This window comes from Antrostomus carolinensis, unplaced genomic scaffold (assembly GCF_000700745.2).
Source record: "Antrostomus carolinensis isolate BGI_N321 unplaced genomic scaffold, ASM70074v2 scaffold22926, whole genome shotgun sequence".
Classification (NCBI taxonomy): Eukaryota; Metazoa; Chordata; class Aves; order Caprimulgiformes; family Caprimulgidae; genus Antrostomus; species Antrostomus carolinensis.
In genome coordinates this window covers 15,638-32,984 of record NW_010324242.1, presented here as the reverse complement: position 1 = coordinate 32,984, position 17,347 = coordinate 15,638, and the positions used below count along the sequence as shown (strand labels likewise).

Sequence of the window (17,347 nt, the reverse complement as noted above, 5' to 3'; positions counted from 1 at the left end):
CCGGCGCGCCTTGGCTCTGCCCGCTGCCCCCACCTCGGCAGGCAGCCGTGTGACTGACTGCCCTTGCAGTTAATCCTCCAGATCGATGCCTTCCCCCCGTGATTAGTGCTGAGCTTAGAACTTGGGTTTTAATTGTCAGGGTTTTTTTACAGTTGCCTCTTGGTGCATCCCTTAACCAAATAATTACATACCTACTTAATTAATTCATCTCATTAGCATACGTGTTGCTGATCTTTGCCTATTAATTATACGCTGTAGTTTGCTCAAACTGTGGCTGTTTCCATGAGAACTTAATCCTTTAACTTTCATTTTTATAGTTGGGGGTTTTTTTAATGACAACTAATTAAGTCTCAAGTGTAGTACTCGCTATTCTTTTCCATTTCTCTTTCGTGTCCCCAATGTCTAGTTGAGAATCGTTTTCCAGCTGCCTCCGTGGCACAGTTTTCATGTACCTGGAGGTACTGGGCGCTCCTTTCGGTTCCCCAGGTTCACTGTCACTGTCGTCTCTGTTTGCATTCTTCAGTCTGTTAGTTTCTGCAGGGTGTCATAGCCCCCGCTGTCGTTTTCTTCCATAAACCTGAACCGAAAATTTTTGCAGAAACCTAGGACTTTTGGTGGTTGTTGTTGATTTTGGTTTTTCTTCGCATAGAGTTTGATGCGAACACTGTTAGTAGTTTGCTGCGTTTATGGAAGTGTTGCAGACCTTATTCACAATTAAATTCATGTCTGACATCCTCTTGACTTAACCTGTTCTTTTCCCTGCTGGCAACATACAGGGAAAATAGAGGAGACAGTGACAATCTCCTGACATGTTTTGGTATTTGTTATTCCATATGGTTGTATTTTCCTACCTGTTTGACATGTTGCTAAGGTCTGGGTTGCACATTTTTTTTCCAAATACTCATTTTCTAATTGAAAAGAAAAGGCTTAGAGTGTTTATATGGGCATATTTTATTCTGATTTTGAGTAGGCAATTTGAACAGGATGGAGGGGGAAGGGCAGTACTTGTTAAAATTGTTTTATGCCAAAACCAAAAATACAAACACAAAAAAACCTGCTGTCTGTTTGGCCACACAAGGTATCTAAAGGAGTAATGTTAAAGTAAAATATTGACTGGTGTTTGTTATTAAACTAAAACAAACACAAAAGAAACAATATTGTTCTTGTAATGAATGCTTTAATTTGCGATATTTCATAAATAACCTGTGTTACATTTACTTAATTTTTTCCTACTAGTACCCTACAGTAAGCAGAATACAAAGTTTATATTATAAAAACTCCTTTTTGGTCAGTCTGAATCATCTTCCTAAAAACTGTAACTACACTTACCTGTAGAAGTTCTAAAAACGAAGCTGTGATAATGGGTGAACCAGTTCACTCTCATTGAGCAATGTCAATACATTTGTATGTTTTTTTCATGGTTTGGATGATCTAACCTGAATTCTCCCATAATATAGTTTGTGAGTGTTGTGTGCTTTTATTAAAACAAAACCAACCCCCCTTTTATACCATAAGTTTTGTTTTCCATTTTAGGTACGACAGCCTCCTGAAATTAATTTAGTTCTGCGTCCTCAGGGATTGACTGGTGATAATGAAGTATATGCCAAAGTTGATCTGTGGGTCAAGTGTCCACATACTTACCCTGACACGTGAGTGAACATTAAAATGTAACCTTTTTTCTCTGAACATTTTTCTTTATTTTCCATAGTAAAGTGTAAGTTGAAAAAACGGGTAGTTTTATTCACTACTCTTATTCTTGCTTTTTCTATGTCAGTATTTGTTAAGCCTGTGGTATTTTATAGTAGGTAACTAAAAAATTTGGCACCTGAATTGGATGTGGTCTCTTGTGCAGTGAAGAATAACAGGGATGCATTTGTCAGTGCAAGACTGCAGCCCCAGTTTGTATCTTGAAGAGGCATAAACACAGATGTACCTGCTGGCATCTTAGTGCCCTTTTAAACTTCTTCAGCTCGGGATCTGCTGAGAGAGGGAGTGAATCTTCATTTTTAAGGCAATCTGCTGTCTTAGTTGTATCTGCTGTTCCTGTTTTCTGATGGGTTAGCGTTTTGGAAGAGTTCTCTGTAGGGAATGTAGAAAGAGTGCAGGTGATTAGCCCCACCAGCGTTTTGAGTTGGCAAGTAATTTCTGGATTAGGTGTTGCTCTGTGAGCGTAGTTTTGTTCAGTCCTTATGTCACTGGTTGTGTCCATAGTGTAACTCCCCTTAGTTCATCCATTTGTGCTGTGGCATGAGCACTATAGAAGGGAAGTGCTATTCCTTACCAAGTGATACTCAGTTATACCCTGTAACACAGGACATAACAGCCACTCTTAATTTTTTTTTTTTAATTTAAGATAGCATAGCTACCGTTGTTTTACTCGTTTACTTTATTATAAACAATTTTTAAAATTTAGCTGGTATTTATTTATTGCACATATTTCTTTAAGTTTGTATGACCTGTATAGTAATGGATTTTTAAAAACTAAATGTTATACTAGTAATATTTTCAAAGGGCTGTTAGGCAAATTACTGATTAAGAGCTGAATTATAAGACTGCAGGGTTTCTTTGGTAGTTCTTATGATAAGTACAACTGACAGATAATCTGCAGCCAGAAAATGTAATGGCAGGGAATATAAAACAGTATTTCTGGCTTTATTCTATATTACATATGTAATATTTATGTACTGCTTATTTGAGCATTGACTAATTGCCAGGTCACTATGAACTCTATTCTTTTTCCCTTATCCACCATTTTTATCAACATTCTGTGTCTTACAGAATTGCTTTTTACACTCAGTTTTTCTAATAAGGACTTTCTTTATGTTTTGTTGCTGTCCCCCAGTGTCCCCGAAATACAACTAAAAAATTCTAAAGGTTTGTCAAATGAGAAAATAAATGAATTAAAATCTAGACTAGCTGAACTGGCAAAACAGCGCTGCGGAGAGGTAAGAGCTTTTCACTTTCTTGAGAAATATACTCTGGACCTGAATAGTTCTAAAAAAATGCGTGGTATAGTATAATGAAACACTTCCACACTGGAAGTATAAGGTGCATTGCTCCTAAGGAGGGAGAGACTTACCTTCTTTCTTAAGAATGTTTCTAAGTAATGAAAGTTTGGAATATGTGCGCTCTTAAAATACAGTGCATATGTAAATAATGCGAGCTTTGTCCCTATCTAAAGGCAGTTTTAAAGGTTGGTGTTATTCTCTGAGTTATTTCACAGTATGAAAGGCACTGCTAACTCTAAAATTGAAAGCTTTCTGCACTTGCATATTTTGAATATTGTAAGTGGCTACAACTGTTTAAGCAAACAGCAATTACCTGGGAAGTTTTTCAGTGTGATCTTGTTCTCCTAATGCTGAACTGAAGGGCAAGAGACCGCAACAACTGTTACAACACCAGCTCAGCAGTTGACTTCTGTGGCTGTAGCACAGTCACTCCATGCTGTTATGCCTTTTTTTTCTGCTATGCTTAGAAACAGTGATACTTGACTTCCCCCGAATAGGATAAAAAGAGAAAGATGGAGAAATATGTGAATCTTAGAACTTGTATTTATTTTAAGGGATTTTATAAGTCCCCAAGTCTGTTTGGTATTAACAATACCTTTCCATTGTTGCTGAGGACTGAAATGTTTTAAAGCATTACTAGCAAACATTAAATTCTTGGTGAAAGCAAGGTTTATGGTATATTTATTACCACTATTTGGAAAAATTACAGGTGAAAGCTGATTTGCTCAATGTGCCTTTCTAAAAGTGAGAAATACACAGCTGTGCTATATTGCTTTTTTGAGTTGGGCATCACTTTATTATGTGATCTACTTGTTCTTTGAACTGTGCATGTCATTCATATATATTTTCTTTCAGGTGATGATATTTGAACTTGCTGACCACGTACAGTCATTTCTCAGTGAGTATAATAAACCACCTTCCAAGTCTTTTCATGAAGAAATGCTAAAAAATCACCAAAAAGAACAAGAAAGACTGGCTCAGGAGGAATTGCGTAGGGCACAAGAAGTTAAGAGAAGAGAGGAGCAGGAGGTAAGAGAAATTAAAGTGTGAATAACCCTGTATTCTTATAATAACATAAACAATCATTATTCTGTAAATCATCCTGCACAGCAGTGGGTTTTAGTGAATTATTAACTTATCAGACCTCTCAGTACGAGTCAATCAGTGTGCTATATGAACTATCTGCTGCTGCAATTGTAATATTTTAGGTATGTGTTTTTAACCCTGAGAAATGTTTATGCCTGAAACAAACCTAAATGCTGATTCCTAATTCTATGAAAATCACTTATAAAGAGGATCTTATACAAAGCTGTAAGCAGATGTATATAGTAAGTACTTAGCTAGACAGATATATAATCATACCTTCCTTCACCCGTAGGGTGACTGGAATGTTCACTATGACAGACTTCTCTAAAGCACAATAAATTTAATCTAAAGAGACCTTGGACTCGCATACGTTTTCCACTTGAGACGAGAGGATTCATCTAAGTCTCAGAGACTAGTAGTGTGGAGTCTCCACACTGTGGGAATATGGATAGAATAGCTCTTTTTTTTTTTAAAGGAATGTTTTAGATTATTCCACCGTCTTTTCTCTGTATGAAATTTTATTGTTGGGTCTGTCAGTAGAAGTAATTTTCTTTTGTTTACAACTCCATTCTCCTGTATCATACAACTGATGCTGTTAACTTCCTCAGGAGAGGTAATTTGACTTCTACTTTTTTATTCTTGTGGGATCCACAAGTCCTCTTTAACACTTTTGAAAAATCGGCATCATAGCTTTGTTGTTTTGGGGCTTTTTTTTTAACCAGGGTAAGATTAGCAGTTGCATTGCATGTACTATTGCATCTCTAACAACACCGAAATTCATTTCAGCAACGTGAAATCCTTAATGAGATTCAGAGAAGGGAGGAAGAGAAAAGAGAAGAAAGAAAAAAGAAAGAGATTGCCAAACAGGTATTCTTTCTAAGCAGGCGTGCGAAAACCATTGCAGTAACTTCTTCCCAGTATTGTAGCATATGCTTATAAAAATTTGAGAGATTTACATGACTGAATTGTCCTGGACATCTTTTCTTATCCAGTGCTTCTAATGGATCTAGATTAAAATAGGTTCTTGATTATATGGGGTGTATTTCTGGAATAAAATCAACCATAAGGAAAAATAGTTTCATATATTAGCATCTTAAGTGTGATGAGGCGGGTATTTTCAAACAGACATAGAAAAAAGCTAGTGTGTTAACATTCCCAGTTTCATTGTAAAGAATCTTTATGTTCTTGTCCCTGAACAGTGCTGAAAGGTAGTTTATGAATCTCAGCATTTCTTCCTCAGCTTCATATGCACATTTATTATGAAAACCTATTTCTCCTGTGATCTGAGTGCCTTTATAGAATAATAGCCAAGTACTTGCATATTTTGGGGATAGGAGTACTTTTTTAATGTTTTTCCTGATTTATAGGAACGTTTGGAAATAGCTGCTCTGACAAGTCAAGAAAATTCTCACAGGAGAGATGCTGGACGATACAGAGTTGCCTCCAATTTAAATGGGAGTTGTTTGGAACATGGAGTGAATAATAAACACCGACCAAACTCAGCTGGACGTTCAAAGTAAGTATGTCAGTTTGCATGTGGATTTTTTTAATTCTTTTTTCCCAAGCATTAGATTTCAAAGTGAAATTTGAAGGCAATAGGGTAATGTGCCATGTTCCTCAGCTGTTTGTTTTGGTTTCTTCCCCTTCCTGCCCCATTCTTCCCTCTCTTCATTTGTCATGGTTTAACTAATGCATGTGGTATGGATAACTTGGGAACTTTCCAATTAAAGGAGTCAGCTTGGCCCTTAGTTTAACTTAAAAAGTATTTGGCAATCCTTGGAAGGTATATTCAGGGCTTACTTAGTTTCCTAAAAGTATGCAGTATGTTGGCAATTGCAGAAAAAAATATTTTAAGTCAGCTGATGGAGATTTTGGAATAGCACAATAAATTAAAGCTTATATTGATCTCAAAACATTTGCTGTAAAGATACACCAGTGTAAAGCTCCTTGTTGGAGAATCGGATAACAGTGATTGCATTTGCAGAGCAACTTATTGGAGGGAAGTTTAGAGTTATTGGAGGATTCTTTTGCTAGTATGTAACTCATCTAGGTTAGGATTGGTGGTGGTACAGGTTCAGGTTTTTGTTTCTCTATTTTTTTATTTTCTTTTTTTATCCCCCCATTTCCTGCGTTCGTAGCTAATAAAACTGTCAAGGACAGTGGAGATATCCTGGTATTAATTTTCCTAGTTTTGTTTCAGATTGTGCCACTGACTTGTTATTCGGACTGTCGTTTTAATGGGAATAGTGTATTCCTGTTTTTTTCTTGTCTGTAGACTTCAGAATTGTTTTCACATTATTTATCGGCAACGCAAGATACCTGAAGCAGTTCTTCTTTGATGTATCCTACTTTGACTCTTGCTACCATCTCTTCCCTTTGCCTATCCCAAGTCATACTTGGCAGATATTTCTGTATAGTGTTTGATAGTCCGTAAATCTCTCCTCCTATCTTCTTGCTAATCTTAGTATAGCAAAATGAGACACTGTCTGTGCTTGTGGAACAAGGAAAGCATCTCAGGAGTTTGTTACTGTGCTTTGATGCAGGACACATACAATGGACTTATGTTAACTTTCCACACAGATTCTTACATTATATGTTCTTATTTAAAAACAAAACAAAACCAAAACCAACCAAACAAAAAAGACCACCAGAAAAAAAACAAAAAGGCAGAATGAGTTACTTTAACAATAGTGAAAGTAAACAAAAAGGATTCTGAAATGTTGAAACTCCTCATGATGCCATGTTTGTGGAGTTAAGCAAAAGCCAGACAGGTTTTGTTTTCTGAGGTCTCCCCTCACAAGAAGAGTTGTGCTGTATTTTTATCTGTTTATGAAGCCTGAAAATTTGGCTGTTGTGGCACAAATTTTTAGAAGATTATTAAAATCTAAAACAATTTCATTTATAAAATATATTTGAATTCAGAAAGCCAGATGCTTTCTTTATATGTCTTGCTTTATACAGCACTTAGTAAGAAGTTCCCTGTGGCATCTCCTTTCTACGTAGCACTTTTTATTTTTTGTTTGGGTTTTTTAAATAAATTAAATATTTTGAAAGAGCTTCTACATTACCCTTCATATACTCCTATGATCTCTATACATGACTGCATTTATTTGGAGGATACTCTTGCAGTAGTGATATTTCTATTAGTTATGAAATAGATTGTAGAAAGAAGTAAAGGAGATTGATTTGGATTAGTGGTCTTGAGTTCTTTCTGATCTCATATGCAGCTCTGTACATACGTGTGAGAAGAAACAACCTAATCATACTTGCTTTGAAAGTTTTTGTAGAACTTCCCTTTTCTTGAAGGAGGAGTTTAGACTAGTAAAGGAGGCAAATGGGAAACCCATTTAGGGTTTCCAATTATTTAGGAAAAATAATTAAGCTAAAGCTGGAATGAACTTCAAAATTGCATATATTTACTTTTTACTTTTTGTAATGTTTTGAAGAGAACGCAAATCAAGTCAAACCTACATAATCTTTCAGAGCTGTAGTAAGTTTCCTTTTCTTTTTTTTTTTTTTAATTAAAAAAAACAATATTTGTCCCCCAAGCTGGGAGTGTCATCCTAAGATGCAGAAGTTTGAGATTCAGAATTTAACTCCTGACTTTGAATATAGTGACTCATTGCAGCATGATGTTGCTGCTACCATTATGTATTTCTAATCAAACATACATCTTTGCACTAACTCAGTATCTTTGAAATTAATGGATATTATCATTGGATGCAAAAGTCTCTGAAAGCTAATCCTGTTGCAGAATTGATGTCTTTGGTGACTAGGCACTGCAGCAATATTGTCTTTTTGAGTTGGAGAAAAATGTTCTGTTCACATTGCAGACGAGAACGACAGCTTTCTGTTAGTAATAATGAAGAGCCCCCTGGAAATTACGAAGTTTTGAACTTCAGCACAAGTGGTGTTGGACAACTTATTGTCCATAAAGGAAGATGTCTAGGTAAGCAAAATTACAATTGTAGCTGGAAGTACTGGGGTTTGGGTTGGTTTTTATTTGAGAGGGAGAACAATATCATCAGGTACAAGCAGCAAGAGTGAAGACAATATTGTTGTGGAGTGTGAAATGTCACAGTTGCAAATGGGAGGGAATACTAGGAAGAGTTACTTTGTGGTAAATAGTTTCTTTTTGTAGGACTATTTTAAGTAGAAATTTGCTTCTCCAGATACAATTACATAACTGAATAGCCATACTAAAAAAACCTTCACCTTCTCAATATTTTATATTCTCTACATAACTGAAATAATACTGTAAACTGTTTTCTTTTAAATAGTTAGCTTGTCAGATACATGTGACTACCAAGCAAGAAGTCATTTAGCTTTCAGTACCATGTGAAACCAGTGATAAGCACAGGGTTAGAAATGCCTACTTACTCTGCTTCCATTGCTGCTGATAGCAGTGGCATAAAAGCAGTGGCTTTAGTGAAAACATAAATACAGGCAATGGTAGGAGGCTTTCAGGGCTGAAAGGCCTCTGTGAAGTGCCCATATGAATGGGCCATCAAATGTTTTTATTGTTCATTTTCAACATAGCACTTCTTCAGTGGCAGGGTGAACAGCCTGAAAGACTCTGGAGCAAAGAAAATTTTCTTACTTTGCAGTTTGAGGGTGAACAATTATGTTACTGTGTGTAGAGCTCAGCATTTGCTCAGCAGGCAGAGTGTTCATTTATTAAAAGCTGAAATTATTTTAAAACACGCAGCATGTGTTTGCCTGTGTGCTATTGCTTTCATTTGTCTGCTGCTACATGGCACTCAGTCTCATCAGACCTGGTGTTTCCCATACATACCATGCAGGCATGGATCTTGGTTAATTGTAAGTAGATTTGTGTTTCTGAAATTGTAGAAAGCAAGCCTACTGGTGTTTATTTAGCATTTGCAGGAGCTCTTGTCCAGTGCTTAGAAACAAAAGAAGCCATGGTCCTCTTCTCTCTCTCTCTCTCTTCATGTGTAGGTAAGGATGAACAGCTTGGTAAATCAGTCTACAATGCCTTGGAAATTCGCAATGGAGACTTTGTTTTGGTATACGAGTGGGTTCTGCACTGGCAAAAAAAGATGGGAAGGTTTCTTACATCCCATGAAATAGAAAAGATTGAGAAGTGTAAGAAACAGGTAATGTCTGTATTTTGTATTTGGCTTAATAAAGGTTAGGTGGGGTTCAGTACTTTTCTTGAGGCTGCAAGTTTATATTAAACTTGAGAGGGTGGTGATGAACTTGAAAATGCTAGTGTTTAGAGTATCTGCACCACAGAAGAAGATGCCTGTATTGGGGTATTCAGGAGTTCATTTACAATAATATAATGCAAGAAAGTATGCATAATTATGCATATTTATGCAAGTGTGCCTAATCAAAATAATACAGTATTAAATAATGAAGAAAGAATCAAGCTTACGTGGCAGAAACCAAAGGTGTTCTTGCCCCTTTTGTACAATACTTCCCTTTCAGAAAAGGATGTTAATGTCATATATTTTATATGTATTTTGTATGTGTTACATATTTTGACAGTGGTGTGTTCATGAGATATGACACAGTGCATGTTATTTTGTGTTTCTCCAACAGCTTCAGGGTGCAGAAACAGAGTTCAGCTCACTGACGAAGCTCAGTCACCCAAACATAGTGCATTATAAATGTATGAACCTTAAAGAACGGGACGATTCAATTGTGGTGGACATTTTAGTGGAGTACATAAGTGGTTGCAGCCTTTCTACATACTTACACAGAGAGACTCCAGTTCCAGTTGAGCAGTTGCGCCATTATGTGACCCAGATCTTGTCAGCTCTTGACTACTTGCACAGTAATTCAGTAGTGCACAAAGTTCTTTGTGCTTCCAGTATCCTGGTAGATGCTGAAGGAAATATCAAGGTGACAGACTACAGCATTTCCAAGCGCTTAGCTGACATCTGCAAAGCAGATGTTTTTGAGCAAACCAAAGTTCGTTTCAGTGAGGATGGTCTTCCCAGCAAACCTGGAAAAAAAGGAGATGTATGGAGTCTGGGCTTGCTTCTGCTTTCACTCAGCCAGGGCCAAGTAACGAAGGAATATCCAGTTGCTGTTCCTACCAGTTTACCTGCTGACTTCCAAGACTTTCTGGAAAAGTATGTTTGTTGCATTCTTGTATCTTTTGTCTTTTTGATTTTTTTTTAAAGACTTGAACAATTTTTTGAAAAAACAGCTAAATTCCCCTTTGTTGCTAGTCATAGTTTTTAGAGGAGAGATGATTGCTCACTCACAGCTCAGGCTGCTGATCTGGGATTTGAGAGAACAGGTCTGATGCTCTCTTCTTCTCTGCCCTGCCACCAACTTTGTGTGTCACTGTGGATAAGTTATTTAGTCTGTCTTTGCTTCTGATTCCCATCTGAATGATAAAGGTGATAACTTCTTAAATATAAGGAGACCTCTTTTAACATTTAGGCCTGATATGGAGTAGGTCTTTGAACAATTCTCTTCTTGGTTTGCTAACAGATGTGTTTGCTTGGAAGATAAGGAAAGGTGGACTCCTCAGCAGTTGTTACAACACAGTTTTATAAACATTCCACGAATGAAAGTACCTGTAGCTGAAGAAAATCTAGATGGTAAGAAACTTGGATTCTTTCTGTATTCTGCTAAATAAGTGGAACTGCATACCTGCAGTAACACAAAAATTGAGCCGTGCTGGAGCTTCACAAGACTGCACAGGTGTTTTACATTAACTAACCTAGAAGTTAGAGACCATGACTATATATCCATGACTAGCTGGGGTAGATTGGCTGCTGTTGTCTCATCAGTAGAAGAAGCTGATGCTTTAATTAAGCCTGTAAATTCATCCACCTCCTGCATGGTATAAATGTCAGATTTAACTTTGTCCTTGGAAGATGCTATTCCAATGAGACTTCTCTCATTATCTTCTTGTTAGAATCAGTTCCTTTGTCCAACATAATCAATGTTAGTGATTAAAAACTGTATTAACATTTTATGCTTCTACCAGAGCTTAGCTCTACACAACAGAGCACTTCTGTATTTTATGTTTTAGTTGCACTTAAAGTTATTTCAGTTTTATCTTCTTCCTGATGCTTATTTGACAATCCCTTGTACCTTATCTCCATACCCCCATGCTGCCAGTGGTGGTAATTTTGATGTCTTTGTTACAGATTCAACAGGTATAGATTGCATGGAGACAGTTGTACCCAGCAGTCAGATATCCAGTGCTTCATTCTTCACAGAAACACAGAGACAATTTTCACGCTACTACAATGAGTTTGAAGAGCTGAAATTACTTGGCAAAGGGGCTTTTGGAGCAGTCATCAAGGTGTGGTATAAAAAAATTATTTCCCTCTGTGGAATCCTTTTTGGGGATGTGTTTGTTTTCTCTGAAGCAAAACAATATATTCAATGTTTGCATGGTTTTATTCATCGTCTAGTGTGCCCTGCCTGTGTTGTTTTTATCTGGAGTTGAATAGGCTTATACATTATGTGAAAGATTGCTGGCAGTCTGGAGAGAAGCATTTGAATTTGCCTTTCTCAGGTGAAAGGAAAACTTCCTCTTCCATGAAATCATTCTACTTCTGGCTCTACTTGGTAAGGCATTTATAAGCATTTGAATTTAGATTTATTTGAATTTTGCAGGTGAGAAACAAGCTTGATGGTTGCTATTATGCTGTGAAACGTATCCGCATAAACCCTGCCAGCAAGCAGTTTCGGAGGATTAAGGGGGAAGTAACGTTACTTTCCCGGTTGAACCATGAGAATATTGTGAGGTATTACAATGCTTGGATAGAAAAACATGAAAGTCCTTTTCCCACTATGTCATCGTCTGAAACAACTGAAGAGAAAAGAGTGCCCACCAAAGGCAGTCTCTTTATCCTTACCACTGAGGAGACAAATGATGTGGAAGCTAATGCTCCTCCTCCAGTTTTGACAAGTTCAGTTGAGTGGAGTACTTCGTGTGAAAGATCCTCCAGCAACAAATTCAGTGGGGCTGATCAGGAGTCCAGCGATGACGATGATGATGCTGATGGGGTGTTCTCACATTCATTTTTGTAAGTAGGCTTCAGTATTGGCACTGTAGGGAACATGAACAAAGTTGGTTTTTTCTAAGTTTGTGTCTCTTAACATTCTTGCTTCTTTTGTCAGAGGTAATTCACTGCATTTTCATTCTGTCCCCTGTTTCCGTAACAGTGTATTTGCCAGCAGTCAGATAGCCAGGGAGGGGAAAATTTGTAGCTTAAAAACTGTCAGGGTATAAGGAAAACTTTGGTTTAGGCTTCTAGAAGTTTTTTACCATTTGTGTCAGAATGGTTAAGTGTTTATGTTGGACTGTCTTTTCCAACCTTGGGAGTACAGTTTTTGATAAACTATAACAGAGAAATATTACAAATCCTGAAAAATACCTTAACTTGTCCTTTCTTTTTTGTTTTGGTTTTTATTAACATATTCTGTGTATGGAGTAACTCATGGTGGTTTGTTTAAGCAAGTCAGTGAACTTATCTCAGTTTTGCTTACTGACTATAGAAATTAAATTTTACTGATGCAAATATATACCTTCCCTTTAAGAGACTGGGCTGTCAAAGGAAGCGTTGCTTTGCAAGCCCAGTACTTTTTTGGGTTTTGTTTTGTTTAGCTTTTTTGTTGAAGGTGTATGGAAGGTCTTCAACAGAAGCTTTTCTTTTTCTCTGCAAATAGTTTCCTGATTTCGTAGTAAATATTTTTGGTACCCAAAACTTTTGAGTTTTTTTCTTTCTCTTTTTTTAAACAGGCCAACCACAGATTCTGAAAGTGAAATAATCTTTGATAATGAGGATGAAAACAGTAAAAGTCACTCTCCAGTAAGTATAAATATAAAGCTAGTGAAAATGAAAAGATCATAAAATAGTATTTGACAAGCAAACAGGTCAGTTGGGATGTTTTGTTTCAGTTCTGGTGTAAGAGCTATGTAAGGTTATGTTCCATCAGGGTAAATGTTGTGCTGTTGTGAGCTGCATTCCATAGAAATCAATCTGCAGCTAACCTGGATTCTGTTTCCCATAGAGTTTGCTGAGCTGAATGTGAGTTGCACTTTATAGTCATGAGCCTGGTTATTAGAAGTTTAACACTTCAGTATGTCCATGATTTATCAGCTAGCCATATGCGTTGCCTTATATCATCTGAAAGTTGAAATCCTCTTCTGTTTTTAGATGATGTAAACCAATATATTTGCTCTTACTAGCCACTTCTTGAAAGTGGTGACAGTACATATTGCTACCAGTCAAAAAGAGACAGGAAATCAGAATAATATGTAAGGTTTTAGTTGATTTTAAGTTTATTTTTTCTTTTATCACAGCACTTGCTGTGAACAGTTGGCACACTGTATCACTAGAAAGCTAATGCAGAGTTTTCTACAGCATCTACAATTTGTCATTGCCAATTCTGGTGATCTGTAAAATGCTCTTATTAAAACTTCATCTCCTTCCTCTTTGTGTTGTAGTGTATGTTGGCGTGAAAAAGCTTTCAATATAAAATTTAATAATATGGCAGTGCATTTTTTTCACTATATCTAATATACACTGTATCAAAATTGTTGGGTGGGAGTTGCATTATTAATTCTATTATGTCAGCTTTGTAGATTTTAGTTTCAAATTTTTTTTAATTTTTTTTTTTAATGTGACACACCGAGATTTATGTTTCATCCAGATCTTCTGGAATTGTTTTTCGTCCAGTATCTTAATGATGGCAAAATGTTACTCATTCTCACTTTGAAAATGAGAGTTGGGTCACACGTGTTTCTCTAGCTTACTTTGAAGCAGTGGCATTACAAAAATGTCAGTGTATTGTTTTGCTGTTATTCAAACCTAGCCATAGAAGGTGAGTTCTCATCAATGTGTTCCACCCTTTAAAAATAGTACTATGCATTAAAAAAACCCAACTCTGGACGGCTTCCTGTAGCTAACTGTTCTGTTACTTTTGTTGTGATAAAGGATGAAGAAGGCAATGAAAAGAATAACCATGGAGGAGAAGACAGGGCACCAGTCATTCAGACAGTGCATTACCTGTACATTCAGGTACAAACGTGCTTGCGTTTTCAGATAAAAGGATACTGTTTATTCCAGCCTGCAGAGATTAATGGCTGTTTTTCATGAGAAAAGTAATGACCTTTAAAAATGCAAATCACACTAAGTTCAGTGTTGGTTTTGCAACAGATTGTTTTTCTGAAAGGCTTGGCTGGTGGAAGGTGCTGTGCAGCACACGTGGCTTGTTCCACCTTCCATGGCTCTATAGCTGTGCCTGGAGAGAGCAAAGTTCTGTAGTGCCATGGTGTGTAGTGGGATCACAGCTGTTGCTTGCATACAAGTAAAATTTGGCAACTCCTGACCTAACCTCAGAACAACCCAACCAACTAACCTTTTTGAGTCTGTGGCTTCCAAAGCATTGTTTTTCCTTGTGCTTATTATTTGTCTAGAGTATCCATCCTAATACTGAAGCTGCTGTTCTTGAGTTTGGTTATGACGTTAATTCCCCATGTGGAGTTGAAGTGTACTCTGTCAGCTTCCAGGTGAAGTTGTATTTCACAGACATGAAAACTCCCTCATTCTCTTCAAAGGCATTATATTGTATATGCTCTTTCTTTTAACAGAAAACAGTAATCTGCAAAACCATTGTATGGCCCACAAAATAAAATGCCTGCAGGTTTGCAACTCCAGGCTTTACTGCTAACAACTCCTTTGTGTTAGGAGTTAGACTATTTCTGGGAGAAGTTGGCTATCGTTAGCTAACTGTTCTGTGGTGCTTTGCAGTTTTTTATAGCGCACTTAATGCTAGAGATTGTCTGGAAGGAAGATACAATTAGATGGAATTAGATTTTAATAAGCTTGTTTGCATGTGTTATGTATAACACATTGGAACAGGCTGCCCGGGGAAGTGGTTGAGTCACCATCCTAGGAGGTATTTAAAAGGTGTGTAGATGTGGTGCTCAGGGACATGGTTTAGAGGTGAACTTGGCAGTGTTAGGTTTACAGTTGGACTTGGTGATCTTAAAGGTATTTTCCAACCAAAATGGTTCTATGATTCTATATTCATAATATAATAAGTTAAGACACCAAGTAAACTACAGCCAGAGATTCTTTAAAGTTCGGCTTAAACATACGTTATGATTTGGCTGGTTTCACCTTGTTTTTAACATGCATGTTAGAGAATATACTACTCCACAAGCTTGTACCATTGTCCCAGAATATGGGATAGAACCCATAAGTGAATGTGTGTTTTCTAGCTAAAAAACAGCTCTTGGGGAAAATTCCAAACAGCCAAATGTTTTGGTGACACTGTTTGCTCCTAAAATGTGTGTTACAGAAGCAGGCATTAATATGCCCACAGATACAAGTTTCTGATGGTCTCTTTTCTTGACAAAACTGCTCTTTCTTCCCTCTGTCCCCTACATGTGCACAACTGAAGATGGAGTATTGTGAGAAGAGCACATTAAGGGATACTATTGACCAAGGGTTATATGAAGACACCAGTCGACTTTGGAGGCTTTTCCGAGAAATTTTAGATGGGTTAGCTTACATCCATGAAAAGGTTAGTAAATATCACAGTTATGATCTGTCCATAGTATCTATGTTGTGCCTCTTTCTATAGGGGTTTCTTCATATTCTGTTCATTTTTGGGCTTTTGTTAGCAAGGTTCATTCCTCGCCCTTTCCGTTATTAATCTCTTCTAGGAGTTGACAATATTTTATCATAAACTCGAATTTTATAATGAATGACTTCAGATTTTTCCCTTTGTCACAAAAATTTGACCACCTTTAGAAAACATTTTGTTAGGTATCTGGTAGCACTGAAAATTGTTTCTAGCTGCTGGGCTACAGACAGACTATATAGTCTTACTTCAAAATTAATCATTGGTGACTTAATGCAGTAGATTTCTCCCTGTAATAAAAGTATGTAACACAATTTTCCAGTCTATTATAGAGTTGTTTGTGTGTGTGTTCATTGTTTAATATTCTGTGGGTTTTGTTTTTTTGTTTTGTTCTCCTGCTGTAACAGGGAATGATCCACAGAGACTTGAAACCTGTGAACATTTTTTTAGATTCAGATGATCATGTCAAAATTGGTGATTTTGGTTTAGCTACAGATCATCCAGCAAATGCAGTAAGTAAAGATGAAAGTGAATGAAAAAACTTCAATTTGCAATAATAATTGTAATAACATGAAAGATGAAAATAAGACATAAAAACATAGTACTCGTTGGACTTTATGTTGTGGATGTTGTAAAGCTTTTCATTTCTAAGGTTCTAGGATTAAACCACTTACTGCCAACCAAAGTGGCAAGAAAAGCCAACAGAAGCATTTCAAGTGCCGTTTACAATATGTCTGTTTTCCTGTTTTTAGGTGGTCTCTAAACAAGAAAATCACTCGGATAGTTCTGCTATGTCTGACCCATCAGGTTAGTTTACATAGTAGCTAGGTCTAAATTTTCAGCAAAGCACTTGTATTCTGCAGTCCCGTATTCTCTGTTAGAACTTCCAGTTGTTCTTTTAAAATAAAACCTTTTTTATTGGAGGGGGAAAAAAAACCAGCCACTCAACTTATGGGTAGATATGTTAGATATAATCTGGCAATTTTGGCTGTTACCTAAAAATGAATTTGCTTCCACTGCTAGCTTCCTGCAATAGATCAGTGCTTTTCTCATGGTGAGTTATATAAAGATCCTGTATATCCATTCCATCTGCGCTTCCATTCTCTTGCCTGTACAGGAAAATTTCAAGACTTCAGGGACTTTTTTGGTTGGGTTGTTTTGGGTTTTGTTTTGGTTTGGGGTTTTTTTGACACCTTCTGTAACAGGCTCAATTTTGTGTTTTGAGAAAACTTTATAGTACATTGTGTGTCTTAAGATGAGTGTAATGGAAGTGAAATTTAGTTGTATCATTGGTGTGCTGACCTACTACAATTCTGTAAAGCAATAGGTGGGTTTAGATACTATAGATAGACACAGATACTTGATGTGAAGGTAAGGATTTTCTGGGTTGCAAACTGTTCTTGACTAGGTCTGTCTAAATAAGGACTACATTCCAGCCTAGGAGCAATGAGGACAAAAGATGAGTGGTTTGGTTTGGTTTTTTTTACTTTGATGCTGCATTTCTCTCCCACTTTCTTGAAACTAGTACTCTCATCTTTTGCCATGCAGGTAATTTGACGGGGATGGTTGGCACTGCACTATATGTCAGCCCAGAGGTTCAAGGAAGCACTAAGTCTACATACAATCAGGTATGATTAAGTAGACTTCATAGAAAGACACCATGG

The 17,347-nt window shown here is 36.9% G+C and overlaps 1 protein-coding gene across 1 annotated transcript in view; it reads left to right on the top strand.

Moving 5' to 3' along the window:
- Positions 1–424: 424 nt before the first annotated feature.
- Positions 425–17,347, top strand: part of EIF2AK4 (eukaryotic translation initiation factor 2 alpha kinase 4) — a gene marked incomplete at its 5' end in the record, with an annotated part of 31,960 nt that continues 15,037 nt past the window's right edge. Inside the window, 18 exons of the mRNA XM_010170886.2 lie at positions 425–458; positions 1,534–1,649; positions 2,843–2,945; positions 3,864–4,037; positions 4,881–4,961; positions 5,462–5,610; positions 7,928–8,043; positions 9,054–9,211; positions 9,660–10,195; positions 10,563–10,672; positions 11,228–11,385; positions 11,703–12,115; positions 12,832–12,901; positions 14,030–14,113; positions 15,501–15,623; positions 16,091–16,195; positions 16,436–16,490; positions 17,232–17,311. Coding sequence (XP_010169188.2) covers positions 425–458; positions 1,534–1,649; positions 2,843–2,945; positions 3,864–4,037; positions 4,881–4,961; positions 5,462–5,610; positions 7,928–8,043; positions 9,054–9,211; positions 9,660–10,195; positions 10,563–10,672; positions 11,228–11,385; positions 11,703–12,115; positions 12,832–12,901; positions 14,030–14,113; positions 15,501–15,623; positions 16,091–16,195; positions 16,436–16,490; positions 17,232–17,311 — 2,665 coding nt within the window. The remainder of the gene's footprint in view (positions 459–1,533; positions 1,650–2,842; positions 2,946–3,863; positions 4,038–4,880; positions 4,962–5,461; positions 5,611–7,927; positions 8,044–9,053; positions 9,212–9,659; positions 10,196–10,562; positions 10,673–11,227; positions 11,386–11,702; positions 12,116–12,831; positions 12,902–14,029; positions 14,114–15,500; positions 15,624–16,090; positions 16,196–16,435; positions 16,491–17,231; positions 17,312–17,347) is intronic.